The sequence below is a fragment of the Typha angustifolia genome, chromosome 10 (assembly GCF_048772165.1).
Source record: "Typha angustifolia cultivar Huaian chromosome 10, ASM4877216v1, whole genome shotgun sequence".
Lineage (NCBI taxonomy): Eukaryota > Viridiplantae > Streptophyta > Magnoliopsida > Poales > Typhaceae > Typha > Typha angustifolia.
This window is the reverse complement of record NC_133248.1, coordinates 5,068,159-5,080,575: the sequence shown is the minus strand read 5'-3', so window position 1 is coordinate 5,080,575 and position 12,417 is coordinate 5,068,159. Positions and strand designations below refer to the sequence as shown.

General features: G+C 38.0%; 1 protein-coding gene across 4 annotated transcripts in view; it reads right to left on the bottom strand.

Moving 5' to 3' along the window:
• LOC140769154 (uncharacterized) overlaps nt 1–12,417 on the bottom strand; it is a 51,709-nt gene that overhangs the window by 19,332 nt on the left and 19,960 nt on the right. For 3 of the 4 annotated variants that reach the window (XM_073109748.1, XM_073109750.1, XM_073109751.1), the window contains 4 exons: nt 6,336–6,428; nt 6,158–6,249; nt 3,712–3,829; nt 3,477–3,577 (listed from right to left, as the gene is read on the bottom strand). In XM_073109748.1, coding sequence (XP_072965849.1) covers nt 3,477–3,577; nt 3,712–3,829; nt 6,158–6,249; nt 6,336–6,428 — 404 coding nt within the window. The remainder of the gene's footprint in view (nt 1–3,476; nt 3,578–3,711; nt 3,830–6,157; nt 6,250–6,335; nt 6,429–12,417) is intronic. The other variant, XM_073109749.1, reaches the window with a different exon arrangement.

The following is a 12,417-nucleotide window of genomic DNA, read 5'->3' as shown; positions in this document are numbered from 1 at the left end:
AGAAGCTCGATCTTGCTGGATAGCCGAACTCTCCCCTACTTTTGTGAAGAACGAGGAGGCTGTGGAGGATGTTGGGTATATTGCGGAGGGTTCCCCATGCTGCCTTGCGATTGCCCTACTTGTTGAAGAAGGTTTCGGCCACACCCGTATTTCCCGCATCATCTCCATCATCATTTGATTATTGATGGCCATCTGTTCGAAAAGAGACCCCAACAAGGCTTGAACACTAGGTTCTTCCGTATTCCGATTTGATCGGGCGGTTCCGCAGGTGAAAGTCCCCGCAACTATTTCCCCCTCCTTTATTGGAAGGATCTCTTCTTCCTTATCTCGCCATACAGCCATGGCTCTGGTTGTCATCATAGGAAGTGTGTGTCCAAGAAATGGTGGCTCTGATACCAAGCTTGATACGATCTCCCCTTAGGCTAAGGTTCGATCTCTTACAATTCTTTGATCTTGACTGGATCTAGCACGGAACTTTGAAATAAGATCCCAAAATATTCCGCCGTCGGATCGACGTGAAATTTTGATATGTTGTAGCCCCAGAAAAGAGCTTTCCAACAAATCTAGTTTTAGGCGAATCGGATGTGGGGATCTCAAGATATTGTCCGATTAGTGGACGAAGGTCAGGATGATCTGTTTAGAATCCATGGATGGAGGCACGTGATCCTAGGTAATGGTGGTTGGTGGAGGACCAGCGTTAATGGGGTGGCACCGGTGAAAAGTGGTGGAGGAAGGGTTATGGTCGATGGAAGGGTTAGGGCAAGTATTGGATACATTGGAAGAAGGTCTAGGGTGATTGGCCGACCGAAGGGGGTTAGAAGCGGCGTCGTCGGGGATTGAGAGAACGGGAGCGAAGAAGACGAAGGAGGCAAGGTAAAACTCAATTCTCAATAATCAATAATGACCTCTAGTTGCCATCCACATCCTTTTAGAGGCTAACCAACAACTCAAAATTAACCCTAAACAATACAATTTCGCCGACCGCGTTCGAACGCACCCGACCGCATTCGAATGCACCAAGTTCGCTCTTCTCTAGAATTGCGAACACGATGCAGGCGTTCGAACGCACGATCAAACGCGCCTGTTTCCCACTTCTTTGGATTTGCGAACGTGATGCAGATGTTCACAATGCGTTCGAACAGGGCGTTCGAACACACAATGTACACTCTTCACCCACGTTCACAACCCCATTCACAACCGCGTTCGAACTCACTCCACCCGCGTTCGAACGCGAATTACAAAAAACTTATTTTCATGGAAATTAAATACTAAAACAAGAAACAAAAACACTTCTAAAGTGACTCCCTGCTTGAGATGACATCGGTAAAGTCCGAATCGTATCACGTGTCTGTTGTCAAAGTCCTATCACGTATCAATTATGTTTTTCCCACTAATATTCATGATTATTTTAATGGCTATTTGCACGAAGTATAGTAATACACTAATCATATATTTTGCACACAGAAATATAATAATGTATTTACACATTGAATTATACGTGCTCTGATAAAAAGCACAAAGTACAAGACGAATAAATATATAGGTGAACCCACTCACCTGAATCTAGGTCAAATAACTGAAATCTCTACTCCACGTGTGAAGAAAAATCACTTTTAATAATTAAATAAATAACATAATTTTAATTTAATAAATATCATGATTTCTGAAACTTCAAACTAATTAGATGGCTAAAATATGGGCTAGTTTAAGCCCAAAGGGTTAGGCTAGCTGGCCCGCACAGCCCATACAATTCTTAATAATTAGGCTGGACCAAAGCCCAACCCACCACTAATCATGGATGAACCCGAGCCCAACCATGCCTTCTTCCTCAAGGAGGTCAACTAGAGGAAAGAAAAAGAGAGAATGAAAGGAAGAGGAAAGGAAATCACCAGTGATCACTGGCGCCGGTAGTTCGTTTGACCACACCAACGTTTCGTTGAGGCCTCAACGACCTAAACAAAGAGAGGGAAGATCGGCCATGGTAGTCGACCGTGAAGGACCTTGCATCCATGGCAAACACTTATTGCACGAGGCCAACGGCGTGAAACTTCTAGTGATAGAGCGGCAATGACTCGAAGCCGCCAGCCAGCGTGATTTCACTGAAAAAGGCACAACCCCACAAATTAGATACTTCACTTCTAGCCTATTTAATTTTAATTAACTTTGTGGGATAGGAGAGCACTCACAGGCAAGTCGAGTTGCGATCTCCAATTACTCCAACGGTGCTTTAGTGCGTTGATCCGAAGACGTGACTCCGATGAGAAATAGAAGATTGGGAGAGGAAGAAAGGGGAGTTTCAGCTTGTCCTTTCTAATTTAGGGTTAGGGTTTTGTTTTATAAGGCCAATCCCAATTTCAATTAGGATTCAGCCGAGGATTTCGTGGCCACCTCGTCACAAAATGTGCGAGAGAAAAAGAAGAGATCGCATGAGCAATGCATGTGATAGTTTTTTTTTCCGGTTCTTATAGTTGTAGCCATGGTGGTCCGAAGAAAGGTAGCTCTCATACCAAATTAATACAACTCGAGTTATCATGGTTGAATCGGCTTTGTCCAGTTTGTAGTCTTGTTGCCCTCATTGGCTAAATTAGTGCAGAAATTAAAGTTCTCGTGTGGTAATTAGATAATAGAGATTGAGAGAGAGAAAAAGGGTGATTAGTGGCTGGACGAAACTTTGCAACAAAAGATGTGGTATCGATTGGTGAAGGAGGGAGGAGGTGAAGCCAGACAACCAAGAGGAGAAGGGAGATAGAGGCAACAAGGGCTCAGGCAAATAATTCTTTCTTAGAGGAAATTAGGGTTGCGATCCATATATATAAAAAGGCTAACCTTCGACTGACTTAGATTCAAACTCGATCAACTAAGTGATTTGGCTTGTCCAAGTGCTACTCGAACTCATAATATATGTTCTAACTCGAATAAAATAATTAATTGACTTAACAAGTCCTAATTAATGAATTAATAAGTTCAATCCATAATTAGCAGGTACTTGAGTTTATGACTCGTGCTAAAAAAATATAAATGACTAAACTAGATAACTAGGCTTGACCCAGCGAGCCCAATGTGCCGTGAATAGATCCAATCCGACCAAGTTCATATCACGGATCTCGTTGTTGCAACAAGGTGCCTATCTCCCTAACCCCTCTCTGACCTTTCATGCTCTCCTTAACACCTTGATGAAGATGGTAAAATTACTAGGGACAACATGTTCTGATCTACCCTTGTGCCAAGTGGCACCTTATTCTCAGTAGAAAGGCGTACCGTGAACTTAAAACCTTGAATGATAGTCTTCTACATCCAAATATGGTAAAGAGTACTAATTGCAAAGTGCCAAAAGCTATATCGACATGTTTACGTACTAAAAGAGTAATCAGGTTTATGGTACTTGTGTGTCATCTGATCCTATCATATCTACAGATAAAATGTGTTTGTATATAGTAAGTAACAAGGAAAACAAGTATAGAAAGTCTTCCACTTACTTTATTCCAGAAAGAAAAGAACATTGGAGGACTTTCATGTCCACTGAATTGTAAGGCAGAAGGGCCACCTCAGGATTAATTCCTTGCTGCATGTTATCCGTCTATTAGAAAAGATAGATGGATAAAAATTCAAACAAAATAATTGTTTAAGTGCAAAAAGAAAGATATTCTAATAGATCACCACCAAAAATTCATGAACTGGCTATTTAATCTAGTGAAAAGGTGAAAGATGTACCTCTAATACAATTAGGCATTTATTGTCCGCATGCCAACATTGAAGTAACTGAACAACAGAACCAAGCCTAAGACTCCAATGAGGAGAAAGAACTATGCTTGGCTCCTGCCATGCCATCCTGATAAGATTTTTAGCTTCATTACTATGGTAAGTAATAGTGAGGGAAAAATATACAAAATATAACTCCTCAATTTGATATAGCATGGATGGACATGTCGATAGATTGCTGGCAGTCTCTCATCTATTTCCTGACAGCAACATCTCAAATGATCCTCTACCTCTCTAAAACTTTCTCAACCTCATAGCCTATCTTCTCCTTCCACTGCATGCGAGGTGGTGACCTTTCCTTTCTACCAACAACTCGCAATGCTGACTTCCTCCCTATACTCCTCTCTCTACATGGACTTGGACTCCATGCTATGAAGTCCATGATTCTTGTGCCAATGGCATAGCCTGCCGTGCCAACACTCAGCATAGGCAGATTTGCTGCAGGACTATCCTTGTCATACAATATGTAAGAGCAATAACTTTTGTAATGGCAAATTCGTGAACAAAATTATTTTTATTTTATTTGTACAAATTAGATTCGTGTGTATGGTCAAATCCAATAACTTATGAAAAGATTATCAAAGCTTCAGTTTTAGGATCTCACCTAAACGGAGTTAATGGCATTTGAAAGATTGAAATGATCCAAAGGAAATTTAAGTGGCATCCAAACGGCATGCGCAGGATAACAAACAAAAGTTCAAAATAAGAAACGGTTTTGAGCATGAATCATAGATGTTTCTCACCTTTAAGAGATTGAAAGCCAAAGGCTGAGATATCCATCATGTGAATTCTAGGAGTTTTGGTCACAACTTAGAAAAATTATCTAGTACCTTCCCGAAATTAAATTCCTATCTATGTGATAAGAGCTTCTACATATTTCTAAATGCTAGTTCTACATCAGAGATTGATCAAGAGCATCGAAGGAGTTGAATCTAGTCTACATCGACCACCATCACCAACACAAAAAGTTTGAGACGTGATCTGTAGCGACAAACTATGAACCAAACGTAGAGGCAATCTTATAATAGAGTAGTTAATCGAGACAGTTCGAACAAGACTTAGATGATGGACTGTCTAAGGAATTATAAGTACTTATTTCTACGAAGATACGAAAATATGATATAGACTGACCTGGTTTGGATGGATCCATAGATTTTTTTTCTCTCAAAAGTATTAAGAAGTTTTTTATGTTAAAAAAAGTTGTGTCATTGTATTTTTCGTCCTTTTAACATTTTCTACTCTTACTCAAATTTCTTCACACCGACTTGAGATCGATTTTCATAGTTAAAGTAGAATTAGGATTTCTATCTCCTACTCGGATTTCCAAAGTTTAATTTTAATTGGTTTTTCTAAGCCTAGTAGGATTGGGTTTTCCTAAATGGACTTGGATTTCGTTCAACTTTATCTTTGACTTGGACTTTGACATTCCTTCTCCAAAACTAGTCAAATTAGAAATCCTATCAATTTTCACAATATGCTCCATGTAATAGAATAAGGTCACTCCAATAAGTCTGTTGTTAGATTTGAAATTAATGCATCCACAACAGATAATAATCTTACACGTTTTAAGGAAGAGGAATCTCGAGATATTTTTATCTCATACACAATACTAATAGCTTCTATAGTCTAGAAATTCAATCAAATGTCAAAGTAAATCAGCGAATCAATATCCTACATTTTCATCTTTTCAATGCATCAAAAAACTATAAAATGTTATACTCAAGGACAATGTTTAACCCACAAACTCTAGAACGAAAGCCTAAAACCACCATATTTTTTTTCTAAAAACAATATAGCATATGATTAGGATAGAAAATTTATGATTTCGAACGATTACGAGTCGAGCCATTTATCTTTTTAAATGATGATGGACACTCATAAGAGTCGTTTTCACTACTAGTGTAAATATACAATACGATTTCCTAGCTATACATAGGCTTCCCATAAACCCCAAAATGAACACTAAAATCTTTGTTAAAACATAATCATGCAATTACATATGAGAATTAACATAGAACAAACAATAACTATCATAAATATCAAATTAGAAGTCATCAATCCTTCAAGGTAGTACTTAATATTTGAACAAGAACAACATTGGAAAGCTAAAATGAAGTCAAAAAAGTTGGGCTAACAATCAAAATTACTCATCTTTCCAAAATGTAAGAACAAAAAATTTAACTGAAATTGTAATTTATCTAATTCAAATGGAAAGGGACTCCATGTAACTGTTCGTCTCATTGAAATTTGAATCGTATTGTTCTCTATTGCATCCCTTTTTAAAGATGTAAGGCAGCAAGCAAATAAGAACTTACAAGGAAAACTATCCAAGTATTGACTCAACAATTTTGTCATGATAGATCAACAAAATAATCATAAATGTTGGAAAAGTTCTTACAGCAAGTCTGTGGAGTATAATAAGGAAAATAGACAAAGCTTGTCCTCTTTCATGAGATCAGAATGGCTAAACAGTGCCTCACCAGAGAATAGCTGCAGGAAATCAACATGATCGGCCTCATTCACCATCTAAATGTTCCACGCAGTAGAATAATCATATAAATGTATTGAGATATAACCTTTTCTTGGCGCTTCTTGCAAAGCCATTCTGGCACAGCATTGGTAAAAGCCAATGTCTCTTGTGCTGTGGTAGAAATCATGAATATGGGTACCTAATATGAATGATCAACGATTAGTGTACCAAATTTGAAAACAGTTCAATTTCATGTGCTGAATTTTTTTATTGTTGAATTTGAAGTGTGAAAAATTGATTTGGGGTTTAATTTGAAAATCATTTATCAAACTAATTTCTTATTTATACACTTCTGTTTCACAGAGTTTCTAATATTTGTGATCTTTGCAGGAGCTTTCTTTTCAAAGATAAGTATGTTATCTCAACTCTAGGTTCTTTGAAAACTTTAGAGATTTGTTTAGGTTAGTGTTTTGTCATGAAATTGCCAAAGGGAAAAATATTAGTGCAATTATTTTGTGATGGCAAATTCGTGAATAAAAAAAAATCACTTGTATTAGAGTTGGTACAAACTAGATTTATGTATACAATCTCAAGGAACACTACTTAAAGAAAATCAGATTATGCAAAGAGATTAAAAATCAAAATGAAAAGAAAGCAAATTCAATAGCCTCTATCAGATAGTATTCGAATGCAACATAGGCACAGGAAAGGAAGCTTAGATTGCACTCTAATGACACTTATGGGGTTTTAATGGCATACACAGAACTGAGAAAGAAAAGTTCAATTTCAAATTCCGATAGAAGTTTTCCTTAGAAGTTTTGCCTAGTACAAATGTAAGAATTAGAGAAAAAAAAAATTTAGGGGTTGAGAGAGGGGAGGGTGCACGTGCTCTACATGTGCAGCCCCTCCCCTCTCCCACTCCGGCACGCGACGAGGCACAGAGAGAAATCACGCCTAATCCGGATCGGATTAGATCTAGATTTCTCTTTCTAGAAAGCCCTTCCCCTCTTCTCTCTCTTCTTCCTCCCCTCTTTCGCTTTCTTCTTCCTCACCGTTGAAGTCACGCCGTGGAATCGGCCTGCCGGAACGTCGCCGAAGCCATCAGAGGGCACCACGTGACTCCTTGGTAAACCTTCTCCCACCCCTCAAATTTAATTTCAATTTAATAAAGTAAATTAAAAATACCTAATTTGGGGGTTCTTCGGCTTCATCGGCAAATCTGGCCGGTCGGCGGCTTCGAGTCGCAGCCGCTCAGTCTGAAAGCATCTTGCTGTTGGCCTCGTGCCGTGGGCGTTCACCGTTAGAGCCCTCGTGACTCCGGTCGCCATCGGTCATGGGATCGACCGCCCTTCGCGGGTTCTCCTCCACCTCGCGAGGACGGCGGCACCGTATGGGTGTTGGGGAGCTGAGGGTGCGGCTGGCGAACCGTCGCCGCGGTAGCCGTCGGCGTCTTTCTCTTTTCCTCTCTCTTTTCCTTTCTCTCTTTTCCTCTCTCTCTCTCTCTCTCTCTCTCTCTTCGACTTGGAGAAGACAGACTCGGGCAACCTGAATCTAGCCTTCTCCTATTAGGTTGTTGGATTCGGGTCGGGCTGGATCCGAATCCAAGGAACCCGACCCGAACCAATTTAAATTGGATAGGCTACGGGCTAACCCGCAGCCCAATCCATTTTCTCAGCTAGGCCTTGGCCCAGCCTGATTAGTTCCATTTTTGGAATGGGCCGGGCCAAAAATAGCCCAACCCAATCCAATGGGTAAATTAAACTCATTTTAGTTTTTTTTAGTTTTTAACTTTTAGAAATATTGATATTACTTAAATTAAAAAATTTATTATTATTTATTATTAAAGGTGGTGATTTTTAGTACGTGAGCTATAGATTTGAGATTTCGGTTGTCTTGCCTAAACTCAAGTGAGTGGGTTCACTCACATATTTATTTTATTATATTTCGTACATTTGTCAGACTATATAAATTTTCTGTGTGCAAATTATTTATTTCACTCTTACGTGCAAAAATTTAATTATTACAATTTCTGTGTGCAAATCTATTTATTTCATCCGTACATGCGAAAATTTAATGGTTATATTTTCTGTGTGCATTTAATCATTATACTCAGTGCATCACTATACTTTATGCAAATATTAAATTTAGTGAAAAAAAAATGAGACTAGTATTGGTACAACTTAGATAATAGTCCCGGTATAAATCACTTGCGATTTTCCGTGGTGACTCAAGTCGATTTGGAAGTTCGGGAAAAAGTCCTAAATCAGATCACTGTGGTGACTTTCTTAGGTAACTCTAGCGGGGTTAGGGAACAGTCCTAGGATGAATGAGAAATTTCCTAACTGACTCTAACTTCTCTCAACGGTTAGTGGAAAAGATAGAGTATGTTGATCACATAGTGATACCATCTGATGACCCTAACCAGATCAGTTATAAAGAAAAGTCCCGAGCATCATCTCGAGGTGACTTCTAGTTGATGTGGATCCACATGGTTTAGACCCATTGAGACATATGACATTATAAATATCAAGGTTCCCAATATCGGGATTGGGATCGGTATCGGCCATCCAAAAAAACGATACGTATCGGTCGTTCGTATCGGATCAGACTATTTTTTAATTATATAAAATTTTAAATATTATTTAAAAATGCAGAAAAATTTAGAAAAAATGACAAAAAATAAGAAAACAAAAATTACTCACATATGAAGTCTAAAAAGTTAAAAAAAAATGTATTAACTTACTCAAAATTTAAAACTTTGTTGAATACCGAACTGATTCTCGTAAATTTCTATAGTCTTCATCATCATAATCACCATAAGTTTATAAATATTGATGTCTGGGACCTGATGCTACAAAAAGTGATTCCATCATACTAGTCATATTGTATGGATCTTGTTGTGTGACTTGCGTTTGAAGAGGATAATAACCAGCATTTGGATCTTGTGCCTGAGTATACTAAGGATACTGAGGATAATAACTAGCATATGAATCTTATGATAGCTCCAAACAATAAATACTCGATGTACCATAATCATAGGAACCAAAATGCATCTCATGACGACGTCGCTGATATGTATATATATCCTCAGTTTCTCTGTATTCACTCCTTATGCCTCCTTGACTTTCCTCAACAAATATAGATGGAATGATCTCACCACCATATGTATCATCAGGACTATAACTAGTACTAGTAGGTATACTATCTCTCGCTGCTGAATGACTCGTACCAACCTCTGCCCTCGTCGTGGTCTCTCCCAATATTTCATCTAACCATGGATTATCTCTGTCATCTAATAACCTATCCTCTATTTTTCTGATCCATTGAGTCAAGGGGTGTTCTTCATCAAAAATATGATTTAAATCAATCAATTGTTCATTTTCTGCCTTTCTTTTTAAATTTCTTTCCCTCAATCTCATATTATAATGACAAAAAACTAACTTCTCCAATCTTTCCATTGTCAATCGGTTGCGTGTTTTTGTGTGGATTAAGGAAAAAGTAATCCAATTTCTTTCACACTTGATGAAGACACAATTTGACTTAAAATCTTCTTTTCTATTGGCGTCAAATTTGGTGCCTCCTCCCATCCATAAATAGACCACCATTTAGCTGAAGTATTATGAGATATAGCTGCAGCAACTTTAGCAGTACTGAATTGCCCATCTCTCAATCTGAAATCAGAAATATATTATTAGCTTATTGATTATGTTGATTATTGAAAGTTAAAACTTAAAACAAATAATAATAAAATTATTTAATTGAATCATAACTTATTTCTTTATCGCACATGATTTGTTTATGAATATCGGGTTTCTAACCCCCAACAAGACTTCACTATCATTATTGACATTTTTAGAAAATTGAAATCTTGGATTAAGAAAATACCCTTTAGAAATTTAAAATTTGTAAACATTCAAATTTTTAAATATTCATAAATAAAAGTAAATTAAAACTTAAAACTTAAAAGCATGCTTACCAGCAACGTATATATCTCTATGTAGTTGTTTGTTCCATCTAAAATCAATCATCTTCCACCACTTCCTATAACTTTGGCCCACATTTTTTTTTTATTGATTCTTTAGCTATGTCCATTGCCTCATATAAGAAAACCCATCTCAGACTTGTCATCACTATCTGCAATTCTTAATACTTTGACAAGAGGCTCAAATACTGTAGTGGCAATTGTAATATTATCCCAAGATGTATTTCCAAGAGCCATATTTTTCAAAGTTTCACCTAAAGATTTATCTTTAGGTTTCATATTCTTAATTTTCATAGACCATTCCTGTGATGTAAACATCAACATAAAATTATCCTTGTAGCGCATGATGCTCTCCAAGGCTAAAAAGTGAGTGGCAAATCTAGTGACGTCAGGTCTGATGATCTCCCTACCACCAGTCATCTGCCTAAATAAATTAAGAACCCAACCATGGTTATATATAAAATTTGTAAACCTCTGACCTTCATATATGACCACGTCAATTTCAGGCTCTTTTGCAATATCCTCTAACATCAGATCAATACAATGTACAGCACATGACGTCCAATATAAATGAGATCTTTTAATCATCAATAAATTTCCAGCAGCTTTATAATTTGCCCTATTATCAGTAACCACTTGGACTACTCTTTTTTCACCGATTTCTTATACCACCTCATCCATCAACTGACAAATATAATCTGCATTTTTGAAATGAGCAGTAGCATCCACAGACTTCAAAAATATTGTCCCCATTAATTATATTTCTTCTGTTTTGTGTACACCCATCACACATCAGTGTACAACCAAATTCATCCCAATACCGTTTAAATGTCTCAATATAAGTATGAAATTTATCTACCTCTGAGTCAAGATATTTAGTAGTAATATCATTTGAACTAGAAGGGGAAACACCGGGCTCTACTGATTGTATAGCATCCACCATAGTGTGATAATAAGGGCTATCAGCTACATTGAAAGGAATATGGTTGTAAAAGAAAAATTTAAAGATAGCTCTACCAATGTGTTTCTTTGTATTTTTAATTCTTTTGAGAGCTGTCTTAATTAAAATCTGTGTACGACCCCTTTTTTTCTGAAGATACGTATCCATTGATCCAATATTTTCAGACTCTGCTGTAACACCAAAAGTCCTATGGGTAGAACTGCTGCCCCCATATTCTCTCCTCGTATATTAACTGATCTAGATCTCTGAAAGTTACCACCAGTGTTTTTTCTCATCTCTTCCTCTTCTCTATGTATATTTCTGCTCTCTTTTATTGCCCTCCTCATCTGTCTCTCCTCATCCTCCTCACTTTGCTCACTGCTATCATCATCAACGTGTACAGGATTATGCATCAATTCTTCACAAATCATTGACTCTCTTTGTTGTGCAGATTATTTATCATTCTTTTTGTCAATTAAATGAGCCAACATCTGTTTTCTAACTTTTAAAGACACTTGAGTGCAAGTTGCTATATTTCCTTATCTTCCAGCTAAATGTTCTTTCAAACGGCTGACACCACCACTCATTTCCTTTCCACACCAGTTGCATTTAACGCGTCTTTTATCTTGCCCAATAGTGCTACAATGTTGCCACCCAATGTCGGTATCATATGCCTTCTCTTTTGGAGCCATTGATATTTTAGCTCTGCAAAACTGCAACTAAAAAACATAAAAAAAAAATCAAAATAAAATATAAAATAATTTAAAATTTATGAGGCATAACTGCATAAGCAGCACCAGGCGCTGCTGCAGCAGAGAAGCTACTGCTGCTTCTGCTGTAGCAAGCAGTAGAGAAGTCTCTGCTGCAGTAGCATTGCTGCAGCTCACAGCAGCATGCTACTGCTGCTATGCTGCTACTGTGAGCTGCAGCAGCATGTTGCGCAGCAGCAGCTGCTACACAATGGAAAAAAAAACTGAAAAAAAAAAACTTACCCAAGGTCGCCGAAGATCGAGGTCGTCGAAGAACATCGCCGGAGGTCGAGGTCACCAAAGAGACGGAGATCTACTCACTACTCAGTCGCCAGTGAGAAAGAGAGTAAGAGATCCGTGAGAAAAAAAGAAAGAAAGAAAGAAAAGAGAGAGAGGAAAAAATAGAGAGAGAGAAAAGGGAGAGAGGTAGGTGGGGGGTGGGGACATCAATTATTGATGTCCCCGGGGTCGGATCCGCCACGTTCCCACACGTTTCGGTCGGGATCGGCGTCGGCCG